The sequence below is a fragment of the Notechis scutatus genome, chromosome 10, assembly GCF_049901735.1.
Source record: "Notechis scutatus isolate UNSWTSFEM ecotype Mainland chromosome 10, rNotScu1.2, whole genome shotgun sequence".
Classification (NCBI taxonomy): Eukaryota; Metazoa; Chordata; class Lepidosauria; order Squamata; family Elapidae; genus Notechis; species Notechis scutatus.
This window is the reverse complement of record NC_142018.1, coordinates 1,176,990-1,191,015: the sequence shown is the minus strand read 5'-3', so window position 1 is coordinate 1,191,015 and position 14,026 is coordinate 1,176,990. Positions and strand designations below refer to the sequence as shown.

The window sequence follows — 14,026 nt, the reverse complement described above, 5'->3', positions numbered from 1 at the left end:
TGGTGTGTCTTTGTCATGGAGCTGGTTTACCCACTTGGCTACTTCTCCTTCCAGGCAGGTGGTCACAGTTCGCACCATTGCCTGGTCAGTGAGGTATTCAGGGCTGTAGTTGTTGATGTGAGTGCACACCTGGTTCAAGAAAAAGGCCAGCTTGTCTGGGTCCCTGTCAAAAGTGGATCCGAGGTGGACGAGCTGCGTGAGTGGGTTGAGGGGCATGCACCAGGGCTGGCTGCAGCGGCAGAGAAGTCCATTGCACTTGGATCCAGGCATGGAAAGGTAGTAGGCCCATCTGGGGTTGCCTGTAGTCTTGGTTGGTGGTGTGATTGATCTGGTGGGATCCCCACTCAGTGTTGCCTCAGTGGGCTGCGCCATGGTCTGGGGCTTGACTGCAATGATGGAACTAGGAGAGGGCTAGCTGCTTGAGTCACTGAGACAGAGGCTTGGTCCTGTTGAGGAGTGAATGATGAGGGACAAGGTTGGCTGGGTCAGAATCACCCAGGTCCACTCGACCCAGCATGCTTGTTTCAGGTTCTCTAAGCTCAAACTATGGAACTTCTCTGGCAGGCCTTCCAGGGTTTGGCTATGAACTGCTGTCTGATATCTCTGGTCCCTGGACTCATCCAGCTCCAGAGGTCTATTTGCCCTCCATTGGTGGATGGTCATCAAGGTCGCCGGCAGGTCTCTCACCAAGCCGTGGGCCAAACTCCTGCATCTGTAATCTCCCTTGGCCTGGTAGAGCTCCCCGATTGTCAGCCATTCGGCACAGACTTTTGGTCAGGTCGCCATCTGGAAAGCAATCTCGGCCACCGCTTTGGCCACTTGCTGGCCCTCAGTGGGGTCTGCACAGCCTCCAGGGAGGTGGCAGCAGTGCCTGCAATTTCCTCCTCCCATTGCTTCCATCTCTACAATCTTCCCTGAGTCTTTTCTGCTCCTGCGAAAAGTTGGGTGGAGCAGCTGGGGCTCAGGTCCCCGGAGAGCATTATAACAGAAAATTTGGAATTTGGAGAACCAGCTTGGCAGCATTCCAAGTAATGCACCCATAGAAAACAGAACTTAAAGCAGACAGGTTCCTCAAAGAATAGTTTATTGATTATTGGCACAACAGGTGAAAGCTGACTCTGGAATTTCCTCCTGCTTTCATCTAATTAAAAGTAAAAGTTTCCCCTTCCCCCCAAGTCATTGATCACACTTTCCAATCCAAGTGCTGGTCAGTTGCTAGGTTACTTGCTCTTCCTCTGGCCAGCCATCTTTGAGAATGTCCTTGGTTCACACGGGAATTTTTTGGTTCACACGGGAATTTATATTGGTTCACACGGGAATTTTTTTATTGTTTTGGCTACAAAACTCCATCAAAACTCCATCTCCCCCTGTTGTGTGGCAACCCTGAAGTCTCCAAGATGGCTTCACCCAGGTTCACTTCAGGGTTGACAATAGCTATGTCAAAGAAAAATGAACTATATGGAGAAGGGATAAAGCAATTTGGGCAAAACCTGCAGTTTTAAATAAACTATCATTTGCTTTATAAAGTATTGCTAAGAAATATTGCAAATGTAGATACTTGCTGTAATAAAAATGAAATGTACTTTTAGATAACCCAAAAGAACTTAATAAATATGCAAAATAAATCAAATATTGAGAACTACATTGCCTCAGTAAAATGGATGATAGTCATCATGAAAATGATTCAAAATTTGAATCATAAAAATGATTCAAAAATCAAATAAAGAAGGATAAGAACTAGTGGACTGCACTAGTCTGTGGATTTTGATTTAGCATTTGAGTATTCTTTGTGGAAGACTGGTTATATGGTTTAATTAAAGATTATAAATTGGTTAGGTTGAAGAACTAAGTTAAACATTTTTAATAATAAAAGTCAAACATTTGCAAGCAATTACAAACAAATTAGTTGATGTTCAATGTTCAAGATGATAACTCGCATCTGCACTAAAAAGCAACTGCTGAAATTCACAAGGACACAAGGATCCGTGGTGGCGCAGTAGTTAGAATGTGGTATTGCAGGCTAACTCTGCTCACATTGCCAGGAGTTCGAGTCCCTCAATCCTGGCCGGCTCAAGGTTGACTCAGCCTTCCAAAGTTGGTAAAATGAGGACCCAGATTGTTGGGGACAATATTCTGACTCTGTAAACCACTCAGAGAGGGCTGTAAAGCAACATGGAGCAGTATATAAGTCTAAGTGCTATTGCTATCATCCAGATAAAGAGAAACCTATTTACAAATAGCTTCTAAAACATTTTTAATGGAAAATAGTACAAAAAAATGGCAATTGGAAATGTAACATCAGGAAAGGAATTTTTAAAGATGATTCGTTGTTTCCATTTTTTTGTGCTATCCTAATGACACTCCTCACTTGTATCCTAGATAAAAAAAACTACGAACTGCCAAGAAGCTGCCAAAAAAAAATCCTACCTATTATATATAGATGATATAAAGCTATAAGGAAACCTGAAATTGAATCCTTGCTTAATACGATAAGGAAATAGAGTTGGAAGAGACCTTGGCGTTCTTCTAGGTCAACCCTCCCTGCTCAGGCAGGAGACCCTAGACCATTCCAGACAAGTGGCTGATGAGTGTTTTCTTAAAAGCCTCCAGGGATGGAACACCCACAACCTCTGAAGACAAGCCACCCCACTGGTTGATTGTTCTCAACTGTTAGGAAATTTCTCCTTAGTTCTAGATTGCTTCTCTCCTTGATTAGTTTTCATCCATTGTTTCTTGTCTTGTCTTTTGATGTTTTGGAAAATAGTGTGACACCCCCCCCCTTCATTTTTGTAATACCAAATATTAGTATTATTACAATATTAGTAAAATTGCTAAGTAAAAATTATTAAATATTAGTAATTAGTAAGGAATGCCATTAAAAATGGGTATCTGATAATATATTTGTCCATATAAAGATTCAAATATCTAGGAATACTCAGATAACACTTTGTATAATGTAGTTAAAACCTACAGTTTTATATATTTAGTGCAAAACAATTGGTCCAGATACCAAGAGAAGATAATATTTGAGCTATAGGGTCCTTGGTGCTCTCTTAGCTTGATTGTTTGGTTGAGCACTAGTGATGTCACTTAGTTGGGTAATGAAATGTCTGCAAGAAATCAACCAAACTCTGAGCACCAGGACCCACAAATAATGCAGAGTTTAACTATTTGTGAATAGATCATACTTCCACCATAACTAGATGCTGAAGATATCACAAAATTCTAAGCAATCATGCCTGGGTTATATTTTCTTTTTATCCCTAACCCCAGTTCCTTGCAGATTAACTATTCTGGGAAATTGTCTGGCTGCAAGGTAGAAAACATAACTAAATCAGGTAGAAAACTTAACTAAATCTTAGTAAATGAATAGTTTTGCTGGCCTTCTGCTCTTCTGCTGGTTGCCTTTGGCTAAAACAAGACCGGGTTTTAAGAATTGCAAACAAAAACATTTGTCCAAAGCCTGATTCACAATTAGATTCAGGATGGAAGTTAGCAGTTCATCAATTCCTTCCCTCCCTCCAGCTATAAGGCAACCTTGATTAGAAGATCCCCTATTTCAAATTGAGTTCTTTTTTCCTCCTTCTCTTGAATTGTGCTCCCTTCCCCTTTCCATCTCTTTCTGTTCTTGAAAGCACCTCTTGAAGGAAATGTGAACCCTCTTAATTTTTAATAGCAACGGCAGATTTGCAAAATGAAATCATTTCATTGGGCACAGACCCAGGTGGAATCATAGGAGAAAAATGAACATGTCTTCTGATAGAAGGGGCAGAAATCTCTGCCTGCTGTCCCACAGTTCTTATCCATGGGGCTGGACTGAGAGCAGGATAGCCAGTTGCATTAACGAGTAACAAAATAACAGAGTTGGAAGGGACCTTGGAGGTCTTCTAGTTCAATCTCTTGCTCAAGCAGGAAGCCAGAGAAATGGTTGTCCAATCTCTTCTTAAAAATCTCCAGCTACAACTTCTGGAGGCAAGTTGTTCTACTGATTAATTGTTCTGTCAGGAATTTTTTCCTTAGTTCTGGGTTGGTTTTCTCTTTGATTAGTTTCCATTCATTACTTCTTGTCCTGACTTCAGGTGCTTGGAAGATTAGGTTCTTCTTTGTGGCAGCCCCTCAAATGTTGAAATACTGCTATCATGTCACTCTTAGTCCATCTTTTCACTAGACTAGACATATCCAATTCCTGCAACCGTTCTTCATATGTTTTAGCCTCTGCCCCTCCAGCTCCGTTGCTCTTCTCTGTACCCCTTTTTATTTATTTATTTTGTGGTGAAAAAACTGGATGCAATATTCCAAGTGTGGTCTTACCAAGGCATTATAAAATGGTATTAACACTTCATGTGAACTTAATTCTATCCCTTTGTTAATGCAGCTGCATTGGCTTTTTTGGCAGCCGCAGCACAATACTGTATTGTATGTATTATAGCTGGAAGAGGGAGAGTTTTTAAATTTAAATTTACTGGTGGAAGTGGGCCCAAGTCAGGTTGCGTTTAGACTGTGACCCTCTTTCTATGACCATAGGTGTCAAGGCTAATGAACCCAAGCAGACCAAAACTCTGAGACTGGGATCCTTCTCAAAGGTCTTGAGTACATCATATCAGCACAGCTTCAAAGGAAAACCATTTCTAAATCTTTCCTGTAGTTTCAGTATAATTAAACTAGGAAATAACCACATCCCCAAGGGTCACAGATCACATTGGCCAGTTGGGTTAATTGGCGGGCTCTCCAGGCACTCCTTCCCCAACCTTATCCTTTGCCAGTAGAGATGACCTTGGTTCTCACGAGAAAAAGCTCTCTGTGAGGTCTATTAAGGCATTCCAGCCTCCCCCCCCCCTTCCCCTTCTGTGTGGCAACTGAGGAATAGAAAAGTGGCTACTGCTAGGTTTGGTTCAAAGTTGACAGTTGGCTCTCCTCCCTAGTGAGTGAGAAGTATCTGGAAAAATACCAAATGCAGACAGGTTAATTTTTTTCTAGCCACCCTGACATCACTCGGCTGTCCTTTTGCCTTTGGGGGATTTTTCTCATGGAATTTTCTGATCAACCGATCTGCTGTTACGTTTGACTCTTCACCCAAGTGGCTTCCAAAAGGGGGTAACCCTTCCACTGTACTAAGTACTGTACTCTCCCCTTGTACAGTCTAGAGTCCAGGATTCTTTTCACTTTGTAATGGGCTTCTCCTTGCACTGCAATGGGACCTGAGGCTACCCAAGCTACCGGCCTTAGCCCTGAACCTATTACTGGTGGAAGACCAGATGTACTTCACCCAACAGGCATGGGAGTTTCAGCTCCACCGTGGTTGGGTTAATGATTTTTACAATGGGAAAAGGTCCTATAAATTTAGGAACCAGCTTTTTACATGGCAATTTCAGTTTTAGGTATTTGTTAAAGAGGTAAGCTTTCTCCCCTGTATGAAACGGCCTCTAGGGGGAGATCGTCTTTTGCCTGCCTGTTCCGTTTGCATCTCTGTGGCTTTTGTTAGTGCCTGTTTTACATTCCCTCAAGAATCCTGCATGGAGTTTACCCATTCAGTGAAGCTTACTGAGGAAAGAGGCCCCTGAGGGAACTCAGGCATTGGGACAAACTCCACCTCATGGAGTAAGATGTAAAGCCCATGCTGCTATGTACAGCACTGCTATATGCCACCTCAGCAAAAGGCAATAGGTCAGACCAATTAGCTTGTTCATAATTTACATAGCTTCTCAGGTACTGTTCTATCATTGCGTTAGCTCGTCCCACCACCCCATTGGTACTCAGATGAACAGGAACAGCTTATGAGCTGAAGGAAGGCCAGAACAGGTGATGAAGTGAGCCTGCTTGGAAAAAAGATCAATAACTATCCAAATCACAGTGTTTTCCCCAGTTTTTGGGAGTTACACGATAAAGTCTGTTGCTATTTCCTTCCAGGGTCGTGACGGCTCGGCCACTTGTTGTAACAGTCCTGGAGGCTTTTCAGATTTTTTCATCACTGCACATATCACATAGCTCTTTACATAGCTTTCAATGTCCCTTTTCATTGTTGGCCATCAAAACTGTCTTTGCACCAGATGCCATATCTTTAAAAAGACATACACTAAATCAAGTGCGGAACAATAGGCCCTTTACAACCTGTGGACCTGGCTGGCTCAGGAATTCTGGGAGTTGAAATACATAGGTCATAAAGGGGCCATTGTTCCCCACCCTTGTGCTAAATAAATACATAGACTGCAGACTGGAGGCTGCAAAACAGGTTGGGTGCGCCATATTTCTCCTGGACCATAGATTAACCCCCTTCCTCCTCCCCCAGGATAAATACAGCAAATCTGTTATTTTGTTCTTCCAATTGTCATGGCTCTCACTTATTGCAATTGTACTCATCTCCACCTCTCCTTTTTTCTCTCTCCCCTTCTTTCCTTCTCTCTCTCTTTCTCTCTCTCTCTCTTACTCCAGTTTGTTGCTCAGCCCAACTGCCAGCAACTACTAGCAACGCTTTGGTATGACGGCTTTCCTGGATGGCGGCGGAAGCATTGGGCAGTCAAGCTTTTGACCTGTGTTACTATTGGACTGCTGTTTCCAGTGCTTTCCGTGGCCTATTTGATGGCACCCAAGAGCAGGCTGGGACTGTTCATTAAAAAGCCATTTATCAAGTTTATCTGCCACACAGGCTCCTACCTTACTTTCCTCTTCATGCTACTGCTCGCATCCCAGCACATTGTCAGGACAGATCTACACATGCAAGGACCTCCTCCTACTGTGGTGGAATGGATGATCCTCCCTTGGGTTTTAGGTAAATCAATGAAGGCATGGAGGGTTAACAAGAAGTGATTGCAGATGAATTTTGATGGGGATTTTGTTTTGTTCCATGCAAATAAATTTGGCCAATAAGACAATGTCAGGATAAACAGCTGCTGTCTCTTCTATAGGAAAAAGGGTCCCTCCTTCTCCACATTCTCTGTGGAGAATTCTCCTTCTTACTCTCTGTTGCAGTTTTGAAACCAGAGGAAAGGACAATCCATCCTATCCCATTGTCTATGGAGAGTGTCAGTCATCCAGGTCATAGTTGTCCCAAAGGTACTTTTTCAAGAGGCAACCGGACCTTCTTTGTTTTTCCTTGAAGACATTTCACATCTCATCCAAGAGGCTTCTTCAGTTTTGATCAACTGGAAGTCCAAAGAAAGTCCAGTTGCTTCTTGAAAAAGCACCCTTGGGAATCCCATCCCATCCTATCCTTAATAGTAGAATGCAAACTCCAGTTGTAGAAACAGATGTAGGGGTGGGAAGGACAACTACAATGACTATATCTTTATCAAGATAGAATGACTATAGTTTTCCTGCCCTGTTATTTAGGCTTTTTGGACAGAATAATGTGTGAAATAGAAACAAGATAATTGACTTAGATGTCCTTAGATCTGATTTAGAGGACTCTTGATTGAATTAGAAGAATTAAGATGGTGAAAGAAGATATTATGTCTAGTAATATCCATCCAAGGAATCTTACAGATAAATGTGTATGTCTTACTATAACTTATCTTGCAATGGACACTAAAAGGAGGGACCTGAAATTTTTTCAATGCTGGATTACAATGATCACTAATGATCATGTTGAGTGAAGCTTCACTGAGCTGGAGATCAAATAACATGTAAAGGATGACTGATTCCTCACTTCTGTAAAATATTCTTCATGTTCATGACATGTGAATGTTCAGTAAATATATACATTTAATTGGCTAAATGAATGAGTGAGGCATTTGACCACCCAACTTGTAGAATTTGACTCAGAGTGATAACAATAAAAGCAAAATCACAATTTCCCAACAAACTGACTACAAATACATATGTAGCAAACTTTTTTTCTGATTTGGCTTGTTTCTTGACATTATGTACACTCCCTTGATGTTGCACGGTTAGATAAAAAAACATAGCAAACCATCACAGATTTAAACATGGTTCAATCTGGTTAGTAGAGGAATAGGAGACTATCAAGAAATCCTTGAATTGTAAGTTAGCAAGGAAGTTGAGAGAAAAAAATAGCCTGGGAGACAGCAGCAAATCTCTTTCATATTCTTTCCTAGAGAACTCCAGAGATCTGTTATGAAATCCATAGCAATCTTATCTCAGCTCGAGGATTTGACTTTTCTTCCCTCTGGATGTTAAGTCAAAATGATGCCTTTCTAATGTAATAGAACATTTCAACTTACTACAATTCAAAGGATCATACTGGCAATCAACCCACAATCAAAGAATTGCAAGGGAAGGAGGTGAACAGTTGAAGATTTCATCCATGGCTTCCTAATTCATATCTGATGAACCTCTTCAGATCTGTGAATCCACTGTACAAAGGAAGTGGTGGTTTCTGCTATGTCATAAATCCTATGCTATACAAAATTAAGTAATATTACAGAGGTGCTATGCAACCCATAACTGCATTGCATGCTGCATTGCAGTTAACTTAAGCAAACTTATAACTCAGATATGCATCCCAATAATACCAATTTGGCATATTTCAGGGCACATTCTTGGATGCAAAGTTCTTAGTAAGAGATTAATGTAATCACAGATAATCTAAAAGCACTGTACAGTGGCTAAATTGATTGATTGATTGATTGATTATGTGCCATCAGGTTAGCAACAACTTCTTAGCAACCAGATAAATGTCTGTGGAAATTCTCACTCATCCAAGTGATGGTTGTTCCAAAGGTGCTTTTCAAGAAGCAACTGGACTTTCTTTGTTTTTCCTTGAATATATTTCAATTCTCATCAAAGAAGCTTCTTCAGTTCTGATTGACTTCCATTCTTCACCATTCAGTCAGAACTGAAGAAGCTTCTTGGATGAGAAATATCCAAGAAGGAATAGGGGGACAGCCATACTGGACTTAATTCTTACAAACAGAGAAGAATTTATAGAGGGAGTTGAAACTGCAGGAACTTTGGGTGAGAGTGCCCATGTCATACTATAACACAATGCAAACACAAGCAATAGAAGACAATGATACCAGAGTCCTAGATTTTAAAAGAGCTGATTTTAACAAGCTCAGAGAGAACTTGGGAAAGATTCCATGGATGAAAATCCTTAAGGGGAAAACAACTCAAGAAGCTTGGGAAACTCTGAAAAATATGATCATAAAAGTCCAGTCCAGCACAATACCACTGAAAAAGAAAAAAAAGAGCTCCAAGAAGAAACCAGCATGGCTGTACAAATTGAAATTGAAAGACAAAAAAAGCACAAGTACAAAAAATGGAAAGAGGGACATACAACTAAGGCAGAATATCAGCAGATAGCCAGAATCTGCAAAGACAAAGTCAGGAAAGCAAAGGCTCAGAATGAACAAAGACTTGAAAGTCAAAGATAATTTTAAAAAGTTTCTTCCAACATATAAATAACAAGAAAAAAATCAAGGAAAAATCAAGGAAATCAAGGTTCACTAAAGAGAGAAGACGGCAAAGAAGTAACAAGCAGCAGAGAGAAAGCAGAGATGTTAACTCATTCTTTGCATCGGTCTTCATGCAAAAAGAAACAATAGGCCAACCTACCAAAAACATAACCATAAAAGACAAACTAGAAATAAATGTTAAAATAAGCAAAAAAAATGGTAAGAGAACACCTATCTGGTCTTGATCAATACAAATCATCAGGACTTGATGGATTATATCCCAGAGTTCTAAAGGAGCTGGCAGATGTCATCTCAGAATCACTGTACCACATCTTTCAAAAATATTGGATCACCGGGTATGGTGGTTTGACATTGAAATGAGACACAGGGAACTGTCTCTGAGAAAAATGCCAACCCTGAGAGAACTCAGGTAGCAGTATTTATTGAGAAAAAACACAAGCAAAATATACAGTATGCATATTCAGAAAACAATGACCTCAACAGGAGATTACTTCACCAGCATGAGAACACACAATCTTGGAAAGTCCCAGATGTTACCTTGCTAGGATGAGATCATACAGCCACGGAAAGTCTCATGGGAAAGTTTGGAAAGTCCCATGAGAAAGCACAACTGTGTATCTTGTACCTTGAACTTTCACCCATTTTCCTATTCCTTCTAAACTGGCAGAATCAAAACAGAATGAGGCACTCTGAGCAAAGATACTCCTACCCCCACCAAGAATGCCCACATCTTCCTAGACTTACTGCTAGTTATACAAAGGCCTTACAGAAAATGATAAAATGATCAATAGGTTATATTACCACATTCCCTCCTTTTTTATTTATTCAAAGATAGGGGGTGTTTTAGTGGCATAGTACACAGTTCCCTCATGACCTGATCCCTCACGCCGGAAGACTGAGGTACACATTTGTAATAGATTAGGAATACATTGAATAAAACAACATAATAAGATACATATAGCAATAATAATAACAACCCCTTGCAATAAGGAGCGAAACCAAGATCCATCAGGAAGCCAGGACCACAGACTGTCCCAGAATGATGCATTAAACCCATCAGCTCCAGATTGATGCTGAGCAATACGATCTTCCATGTCCTGAACAGTTTTTGTAATGTTTGGCTCATAATTATGTATAAAAACACAACAATGTGAATGAATTAAAGCACAAACTCCTCCTTGAGCAGCTAACATAATATCTAAAGCATATCGATTTTGCAAAGTAACTGTACGAATTTCAGACATTTCTACATTAATCATCTTAATATTCTTTATAGTATCATTAAACATAGCAACAGTAAAATTATTTAAAATATGAATATCTCTATAGTTCATAGCAATTCCCAAAGGCGGGATAAGACCTCGAGAAATTTGTGTCCATAGATTACCTCCCATGGTTAGGATCTGGAATTGCTCTGTTGTAGCACAAGACAACTGTTTTCTCCAGGTTGCATTCTTTATTAAATCTTTTTCCTCAAAAGGCACTCCATGCAATGTTAGTCCTTCTCCCACTCTCCCAGGAAGGTGCATACACAACCAACAATTGGTGATGTTCAAGTTTTTGGCAGTTGTGCGCAAATCTTTAATGTAATTATTATCTGTCCACAAATCATCGCCCAAATCTCCGGCACGCTGAACATGCTGTCGCTGCTCTCTCCGCACCCGAGCAGCCCAGGACAGATTAGGCAGAATCAACAGGATCAGGAACCACAGATGCGCCATCCTGCTCCTCCGAAACTTCCTTCACAGGTGCCTGCGAATGATCAGGCCGAACACACCGACCAGGAACCCAACGAATTTGACCAAGATGTTCAACTGCTGCATAACCACGTCCCCACGTTATCAGCTCAGCAGGAACCCATGCCGGATCTGGAAGAAACCGCACCAACACCCGAGGTCTTACCGCATCTGTAGAAGGAGAAGAAAAATGCCTGCTGGCCGCGCTCGCAGGGGGGTTACCAGACAAATTTAAAAAATTTAAAGTATATAAAGCTAGATTTAATTGATCTTGAATCGCCGGAAGCCCCAGGAGCTTCCCTCCTTTTTTATTTAATTTAGTCAACATGGTCTTGAGCGTGGAATTATGACGTTCTACAATAGCCTGCCCAGTAGAATTGTATGGAATGCCAAATTTATGTTCCACGGACCATTGTTTGCAAAACTGATCAAAACCGGTGCTCCGATAAGCCGCACCATTATCAGTTTTTAAAGTTTTAGGTGTTCCAGCAACTGAAAAAGTCTTAATGCAATGATTGATGACATGTTTAACCATCTCACCTCTTTGAGGGGTAGCCATTAAAAATCCTGAGTAAGTATCCACAGTCACATGTATATATTTCCAGGGCGCAAATGGCGGATATTGAGTAACATCCATTTGCCAAATCATTGAAGGTTTCAACCCTCTGGGGTTAACTCCCATAGGGATATTCGTGCCCTGCTTTGAACAAGTTGGACATTGTTGAATTATGGCAGCAGCTTCTGCAGTGGTAAGTTTAAATTGCTGTGCCAATGCTTTAGCGTTTTGATGAAAATAACTATGACTATCCCATGGCTGGACAGTGAGGACTGAAGTTACAGCACTGTCAGCTTTGGCATTACCTTGTGATAAAATTCCAGGCAAATTACTATGACTACGAATGTGAGCAACAAAACACACATTCACACGCTGCTCCAAACATCCTTGTAACAACAAAAGCAATCTTAAAATATCAGGTGATATTCCAGGAGACAAATAAGAACCTGCTACAAAGGGTAACAAATTATACACATACAATGAATCCACTATTAAATTAAAATCCTGATTGTGAAAATTTTGAAAAGCCAAAACTACAGCAGCAAGTTCTGCCTGCTGGGCAGACTTCTGCTCTGAAGTCACTTTTGTATGCCAAATTCCAGATTTATCTTTCCAAACACAAGCACCAAAAACTTTCCCTCCATCAGTAAAAACTGTAGGAGCATCTGATATGCCCAATGGTATCCTTTCTTACATTTTGGGCACACTGATTTAGGACGAACACCCTGTCCCATTGATCTCTTATTCTGCTGACTTTGACCTCCTCCAGGAGCCCGACATTGTGCTTTAAAATGTCCAGGCTTCCCACAATTGAAACAATTCCCCTTTTGAGCATGTCCTGTTTGTAAAGCCAGAGCTAAAGTTTCCATGTTAAAAGACTGACTCCCAACCTTCCTACATGCATTAATCAAATCTGCGATTTCTCTCTCTCCACTTGCTACCAGTGGATTTAAAATCTTTTTGCAATCTGTGTTAGCTTGTTCTACTGCTAACTTAAAAAGCAACTCTTTCTGGGCGAATTGATTATCAATTTGTCTTTCTATAGCCAATTTCAGTCTGCTAATGAAATTTTCATAGGGTTCATTGTTCCCTTGTTTGATGTTAGTAAAGGTCTTCTCACCACCTTCGCCGTCAGGGAGAGACCCTATGGCTTGAAAAATTATTTGTGGGAGAAGAATGAACCCTTCCTCAGGCATACCATCTCTCTGTTGTTCCACTGTTGTAAAATTACCAGCTCCATAAAGCTGATCTGGGGTAACATTTGCTGTTCCCCTCTGGACTGCCAGCTGTCTCCATTTCTGATCTAACACCAAATATTGAGCTGGAGTTAAAATCATATTCAACAGAGCTTTCCAGTCAGCCGGAATCATTTTATTTCCATAACCAACTGCTTCTAACAATGCCTGAGTATATGGCGTTCTAACACCATATTCTTTTGCTGCTTGCTTAACTTCCCTCAAAATTCTGAGCTGTAAAGGCTTCCACTCCCGCTGCGGATTTAATGCAGCATCCATGACAATTTCTACTGGATTAAGTTGAACTTCTACTCCAAACTCCACCAAATCATCTCCTGATAATTCCCCTCTATTCTTTGCTTCTTGAATAGCTGCAGTAACTGCATCCACCTGAACCCTTAAAGGTAAACTCTTATCTTCTGACAAAGTATTTCTAGCGCCAGACAGTCCCCCAGATTTATCTGGAGGTGCCGTCGGCGGCAACAAACGTACCGCATGGTAAAGCGGCAAACCTTCTTCGGGGGTGATAGGAGCGGTTGTTCATAAGTAGCTAATGCATCCATAATCACCTCCAGGTTAACAAAATTGAAGAAGGGGCACGAGGTTCCTCGTGCAAAAATTTCCTATCTTTTCCAGGACTCTACTTTAATACTACCTCCCTCCGGATATGACTTAATATTTTTCCAAACATACTGTAGTAAGTCCTCAATTTCTTTCTTTCCTACAGCACAACCCCTACTGCCAATTCCAAACCCAAAACTATTCCCAATGATCCCTCTCAATTCCCTGATGTGCTCTTTCTGAGCCTTCGAGAGATCTCCCCCATACTCACGAAAGAATCTATCTTCGTCCAGCGAAGAAGATGAGGGCCCAGTCGACGTCCGCGACGATGAGTATAGGATGCGGGAAACGTATAGCCTTCCAAGCTATCACGTCGGGGTCACCATTTATGGTGGTTTGACATTGAAATGAGACACAGGGAACTGTCTCTGAGAAAAATGCCAACCCTGAGAGAACTCAGGTAGCAGTATTTATTGAGAAAAACACAAGCAAAATATACAGTATGCATATTCAGAAAACAATGACCTCAACAGGAGATTACTTCACCAGCATGAGAACACACAATCT

General features: G+C 41.1%; 1 protein-coding gene across 2 annotated transcripts in view; it reads left to right on the top strand.

Moving 5' to 3' along the window:
• Window positions 1-14,026, top strand: part of TRPC5 (transient receptor potential cation channel subfamily C member 5) — a 307,824-nt gene that overhangs the window by 184,397 nt on the left and 109,401 nt on the right. For both annotated transcript variants that reach the window (XM_087971942.1, XM_026678562.2), the window contains exon 4: window positions 6,430-6,766. In XM_087971942.1, the coding sequence (XP_087828068.1) occupies window positions 6,430-6,766 (337 nt within the window). The remainder of the gene's footprint in view (window positions 1-6,429; window positions 6,767-14,026) is intronic.